Below are 6,247 nucleotides of genomic sequence, written 5' to 3' on the forward strand. Positions count from 1 at the left end.
ATCGGAGGGATGCCTTGTTGATGCCTAAAAACATTAAATGGATCTATCAATGTCTTTGCCCTAACCAATCTGTCATAGTTTTTTAAGAAATACTTCTCACCCCAAACCTTGGCCTCTTCCACAGCATCATCAGAAGGGGCACTGCTGTTTAATAGGTACATGACTCCGAGATCAAAGTCAATGTAGTTTATATAAGCAGCCCTCGGACCCGATGATACATAGGGTGCCATTGAATTGTAAAATCCTCGTATCCAGTCTATATAATTCTTTCCATTTTTGGCATTGTCTTCCTCTTTCCATTCGACTACATACTGTATTGTGTAAAGGTTACCTTTTCTATGTGGGAAGGCAATGGAATCACTACTAATTTTTTCCATAATTCCACCATAAGGGTCTAAAATGACATACCCTTTCGGCTCTTTGTCAAGAATGTTTATGGCTGAAGTTATACCAATTCTTGAAATCGGAGTCTTCACGTAATCCGATTTTGCCTTGAAATAGTGCTTATCCTGCAAGTAACGATTTTTCAAGTCAGACATCGAGCTTCCATCATCCAATCCTGAGAAGTAAAGAATAGACTCAATCCAACTCATTTCATTGCAATCTTCTTCAAGAACCCCCAATTCGGGAAAAGAGCTTCTTATGATTTTGAGAGCTTCTGCTTTTGGACCAAGGTAGAACCCTTTAAACGTAGCTGAAATTCCAATAGATTTTTTCATTTGTGGCAATCCAGCACCAACAAAAGCAGACAAATAAAATTCGTCTTCTAGCCTTGGTGCCACATGTTGCCATTTCTGAACTATATTCGCCACGTAACGCTTTGATCCAGGCCTTGAAACAATGAAACCAGTTACAATTTCAGGTACTTTCAGCAGTTGGATTTTCCAAGCATAAACAATGCCCCAAATTCCTCCGCCCCCTCCACGGATAGCCCAAAAAACTTCCTCTCCCATGGCTTCCCTGTTCAGTAACCTCCCATGAGCATCGACCAGAAGTGCGTCCACCACATTATCCGCAGCAACACCATATTTTCTCGACAACAACCCGAATCCACCACCCGCAATGTGCCCACCAATCCCGACGGTCGGGCAAGACCCTGCCGAAAACCCATGGAACCTACTTGATTCTGCAATAGAATAATAAGTCTGGCCAAGAGTTGCACCGCCTTCCACCCAAGCCATTTCAGCATCCAAATCCACAGAAACTCTATCCAAATTCATCATATCAATCAAAACAAACGAATTCCCATCACTGACTACATATGAAGTGCCTTCATAACTATGCCCCCCACACCTTACTCTAATTTCCCACAATCCTTTCCCACAACACAAAACACTGTTCATCAACTGCTCCTTGCTCTCTGGCATGATTATGGCCATTGGTTTGGGCACTGAAGAGTCTGAAAAACGCAGATTTTGAATCGAAAACCCAAGAAACTTGAAGTAAACAGTAGGATCGTTATCGTAAGTACTCGGGTATAAAGAGAAATTATAAACACCTTGATCCATCAAACAAGAAGCAAGAGTTTGTGCTTCTGCATGTGAATCACAAACTGAAGGAACCAAATAGATGAAAATGATCAAAGAGGGAAACGTAATTAAGAACTTCATTTGGATTTGTTTTAATTTTTTGGCTGCTGAAGCACTGACAGGAAGTGGGCTTATATGATACAGATTGGAGAATCATTTCGCCGTTTGAGGACAAAAGGGTGGAGAGACCTTTGCAAAAGAACATCATTAAACGTGGCCGGCTTTCTTTTCTTAATGCTGGACCTCAATAGAACCAGACAAAAAAAAATTATACATCATTTGTAATCAATCATATTTGTATGGACAATACATAGTAAATGTACTTAATTTTATATGGATTATAACGAAACCAGCCAACTGCAAGAAGCCAGGCCTGCAGCCATTATTAATTTTGTATAGTTGCATGGAAATAATTAATCAACTTTTAACGTAGAGTTTGCCCGAGTTTAATTGACCTTGCAGTTATCATGTGGTATAAACATAATGAAATTGACATCATAATAAAAATCTAGAAATGAATAGAAGTACATACTTGGAATCTTATCCCTGTCTGCTCTACACATATAATAAATATCTTCAATCATAATACCACAAGAAAATAGACACTCAGATTTACTATAAAGATTGACATTTGTTATGACCAATTCTCCTTTGCGTTGGTTGATTCAGGATTGTGGGACTTTGCGTTGGTTGATTCAGGATTGTGTTTCCCACAATCGAGAATAAGAGTTTGAGGATTGGTACATAAGAAGGGTAAGTAACAAGTTAAAAAAGTCATTCTAAAAAGGTTATTTTATTTATTTTTTTCTTTTTGGCNAGGATTGGTACATAAGAAGGGTAAGTAACAAGTTAAAAAAGTCATTCTAAAAAGGTTATTTTATTTATTTTTTTCTTTTTGGCCGCTTACATGGGAAGGTTTTGGACATTTTAACCGACAAACTATTATCAGGCAAAATGACAGAAGAAGAGGCTCAGCGGCCTGGATGGACACCTCTAATTATTTCCATTTTGCAATTATGGAACCGAAGCAAATGATTTCAATTTGGTTCAATTTCATAACCAAAATTTTCAAATTATTGATGCAGATTAGAGTACTATCGCGAAAAATTATAGTGTAGTTGAAATAAGCCTCATTCAAACTCTGCATATGAATTTTTCAAAGAATATAATTTGCCAAGCACACAACATAAAAACACCGACGCTTGCCAAAGTTGTGCATGGACTGAGGGGGTTGACCATCATCTTAATGGATGAGGCGACGCATCGGGAGCGAAAGTAACAATAGTTCCTCGAGAACTATTGGGTTTACGTATAAGGACTTACTTCGTGATGATGCTAATGTCGACATTGCTGCATGGGAACATTGCATCTCGTGATATTTTCGAAATTCTCTCAATCAATTTAAACTCAAAGTTGAACCATTACATTTTTTTCCCCATGTTGATGATTAAAATCTTTTCTGCTTGTGGTTGATCCTTCAGCACATGTAAAAACTGATCATAGTGATGGAGCGAGGAAAGATAATTCACTAGGTCAAGTATTAACAATAAGGTTTGATGTTATGTTGCATATATGTATTAACATCAAGCCCAGTTTGGCCCCCTTAAAATTTTTGGAATAATATTTTTTTGGAAAATATGCGGTTGAAAAAGGAAGAAAAGTCTTCAATTTACGTATAATATAATTTTATAAAAAATTGTGTAGTCGAAAATAAGAGAGTGAAAGATTATATTGTGAAATAATGGGGGCCAAAAAAATAATGTTAGATCACCTTAGATTTTCCAAGCTTTTTTCTTGAAATAGTTAACATATTTGAATTCGATATATTTGGTTTCAAAACTCTCTCCAATTTTACCGGTGTAATTAGAGTATATACTCATACTTTACAGGTCCTGCTTCACTACGTAAATATATCATCCAATGATCAAGGGAAAAGTGTTTACTTCTTCCTGCACTTTGTTTCTTTACTTCTAAATTTTCCTTTGTAAATTAGAAGAAATTTAAGAAAATATCTTCTAAATATGACCAAAAAATATATCTAAATGCTAATTCCATTTTTTCCGTATGATTCAATATTGAAAACGAATTGAATTTTATGATAGTTATTTTTTAAGAAAATGTATGCTTTATACTGTAGCATATATATGGTAAAAAAAGAATGAAATCATAAAAATATTGGACTACGTACGAAACCTAAAAAATAATTCCTGCATGGCCATGTAGAGTGGTCAACAAAAATTGTAGGAGAATTCATGTTTGTGTCTGCATCAATGAGAAGTCTGGATCTCCATTAATCTGCATGCAAATCCTGATTTTTAGGAAGGGACAACCTCAAATTCCTCAAACAGAAACTAACGATTTTGAAACTTATATGGCTCGTTTGTCTCTCCGGTTCACGTTCCTGCACTATAAATAAGGTATTCATTTTGCACAAACAAATCGTCCCAGAGCAAAAGGGGAATCCAATAATAACCTAGAAACCCCTTTAATAAAAGCTCTGTCTTTCTCTCCAACCAGGGGGCCAAAAAAAAAAAAGGGAGAAAAAGTTAAAAAAAAACCAAAAACAGGAATAGGATTTTGATTCAGAAAATGGGGTTTGAGGGAAAGAAGAAGAAGATAGCCGTAGCTGGCTTTTCTTCAATTCTCTTGGTGGCCATGGTTGTTGCTGTGACCGTTAGCATCTCGAAAAACGGCAGTGCCCCTGCTAGCGACGGCAGCCAGTCTAATGGCGGTGGCGAAATAAGCACCTCCACCAAGGCTATTGACAGCATTTGCGCTCCCACAGATTACAAGGAGACGTGCAAAAACAGCCTCTCGTCCGCCAAAAACACCAGCGACCCCAGAGAACTCATTAAGGTTGCATTCAACGTGGCCGAGGAAAATATTGCTCAGGTCATTAACAATTCTTCACTCCTCAAGGAGGCGGAGAAGGACCCCATGACCTCTAAGGCCCTCGAAACTTGCAAAGAACTTCTTGAAACATCCATTGAGGATCTTAAGAGGTCTTTTGCGACGGTAGATAATTTTGATGTCACCAAGATGGATGTTTACGTCGAAGATCTCAAAACATGGCTAAGTGGTTCTATCACCTATCAAGAAACTTGCATTGATGGCTTTGAGAACACCACCGGTGACACTGGTGAGAAAATGAAAAAACTGTTGAAAACTGCGGCCGAGCTTTCAAGCAATGGGCTCGCCATGGTTACTGACATTTCCCAGATTCTTGGAAACTTGCAATTAGGAGGCTTCAGCAGGAGATTGCTGTCAAGAGATACTCAGGAAATCCCATCTTTTGTTGATGCTGCTAGGCGAAAGCTTCTTGCCGCCAGTCCCGCTTCTCTCAAGCCCAACGCAGTGGTGGCTCAAGATGGCAGTGGAAAGTTTAAGACTATTAATGAAGCCCTCGCAACTGTCCCAGAGAAGAACAATCAGACATTTGTCATTTTTGTCAAGGCTGGAATCTACAAGGAAACCGTCATTATCCCCAAGAAAATGAATAAGATTGTATTGATCGGCGAAGGCCCAACCAAGACAAGAATCTCGGGCAGAAAGAACTATGTTGATGGCACCATGACTTTCCACACTGCAACAGTTGGTAAGTTAAATTCACGTTAAAATCTCAAGATTTTTGAATAAATTCAATTGTACATTTTTTTTCTAATCTTGTTGCTTGAAATTGCTCAGCTGTCAACGGTGAAGAGTTCACTGCAAGAGACATCGGATTTGAGAACACAGCTGGAGCCAACAAGCACCAAGCTGTAGCCCTCCGAGTTTCAGCCGATAAGGGGATCTTCCACAACTGCGCCATTGATGGATACCAAGACACCCTCTACGTCCACACATACCGCCAATTCTTCCGTGACTGCACCATATCTGGCACCATCGACTTCATCTTTGGCGATGCAGCCGTCGTGTTCCAGAACTGCAAGATGATTGTGAGGAAACCAGATATTAACCAGAACTGTATGGTCACTGCTCAGGGAAGGAAAGATAAGCGTGGCGTAGGGGGCATTGTCCTCCAAAACTGCCAAATTGTTGGAGATCCTGCATTGCTCGCTGTTAATCCGAAAGACCAGACAATCCAGGTTTACCTCGGCCGCCCATGGAAGGAATACTCAAGAACCATCATCATGCAATCCTACATCGACGCCTTAATTGATCCTGAGGGCTGGTCCCCGTGGGCTGGAACCTACGGTCTTGACACTTGCTACTATGGCGAATACCAGAACCGTGGTCCAGGATCCAACATGGCTAACAGGGCTACATGGAAGGGTATTAAGAAGATTACTCCTCAAATTGCTGAGAGTTTCACTCCTGCAAGATACCTTGGTGGTGATCTATGGATCAAGCCCACCGGCATCCCCTATGTTTCTGGCATGATGAAAGTTTAGAAAAAATACAATACGTATTGGCGTTCAGTGTAACCTTAATGATGAGAAATCAAAATATTTTAACTTTTAATGTTTTATTAGCTTTTGGGTTAAGTTAAGCTATTTTTAAGTACTAATAATTACTTGAACGAGAGTAATGATGACGTGGTTATGAAATTTTCAGTTTGTAGAAGTAATAGGATTCTGTTCTTGGCTTTAGTTCTTCTATATTTGTTATTAGTATTATCCTGTGAATTTTTTCGAATGTTCATATTCATCAAGGGAGATTGATGGATTGGGGACAATTCATTTTCATTCCTTAATCTTTTCCTTTTGTTTCTTAGATTA

The 6,247-nt window shown here is 38.9% G+C and overlaps 2 protein-coding genes across 2 annotated transcripts in view; one reads left to right on the forward strand and one right to left on the reverse strand.

Moving 5' to 3' along the window:
* LOC111381739 (reticuline oxidase-like) overlaps positions 1-1,706 on the reverse strand; it is a 6,417-nt gene extending 4,711 nt beyond the window's left edge. The window contains exon 1 of the mRNA XM_023005553.1: positions 1-1,706. Within this exon, the coding sequence (XP_022861321.1) occupies positions 1-1,610 (1,610 nt within the window). The 5' untranslated portion in view covers positions 1,611-1,706.
* Positions 1,707-3,986: 2,280 nt separating this feature from the next.
* Positions 3,987-5,996, forward strand: LOC111381746 (pectinesterase). The gene is made up of 2 exons (XM_023005561.1): positions 3,987-5,124; positions 5,214-5,996. The coding sequence occupies exons 1-2, from the start codon at positions 4,119-4,121 to the stop codon at positions 5,918-5,920; spliced, it is 1,713 nt and encodes a 570-aa protein (XP_022861329.1). The 5' UTR covers positions 3,987-4,118; the 3' UTR covers positions 5,921-5,996.
* Positions 5,997-6,247: the final 251 nt, after the last annotated feature.

Source organism: Olea europaea, unplaced genomic scaffold (assembly GCF_002742605.1).
Source record: "Olea europaea var. sylvestris unplaced genomic scaffold, O_europaea_v1 scaffold2363, whole genome shotgun sequence".
NCBI classification, from domain to species: Eukaryota; Viridiplantae; Streptophyta; class Magnoliopsida; order Lamiales; family Oleaceae; genus Olea; species Olea europaea.

Coding starts and splice junctions, on each gene's coding strand:
- LOC111381746 (XM_023005561.1), top strand. CDS start 4,119: ATGGGGTTTGAGGGAAAGAAGAAGAAGATAGCCGTAGCTGGCTTTTCT. Junction 5,125..5,213: donor TTTCCACACTGCAACAGTTG/GTAAGTTAAATT, acceptor GAAATTGCTCAG/CTGTCAACGGTGAAGAGTTC.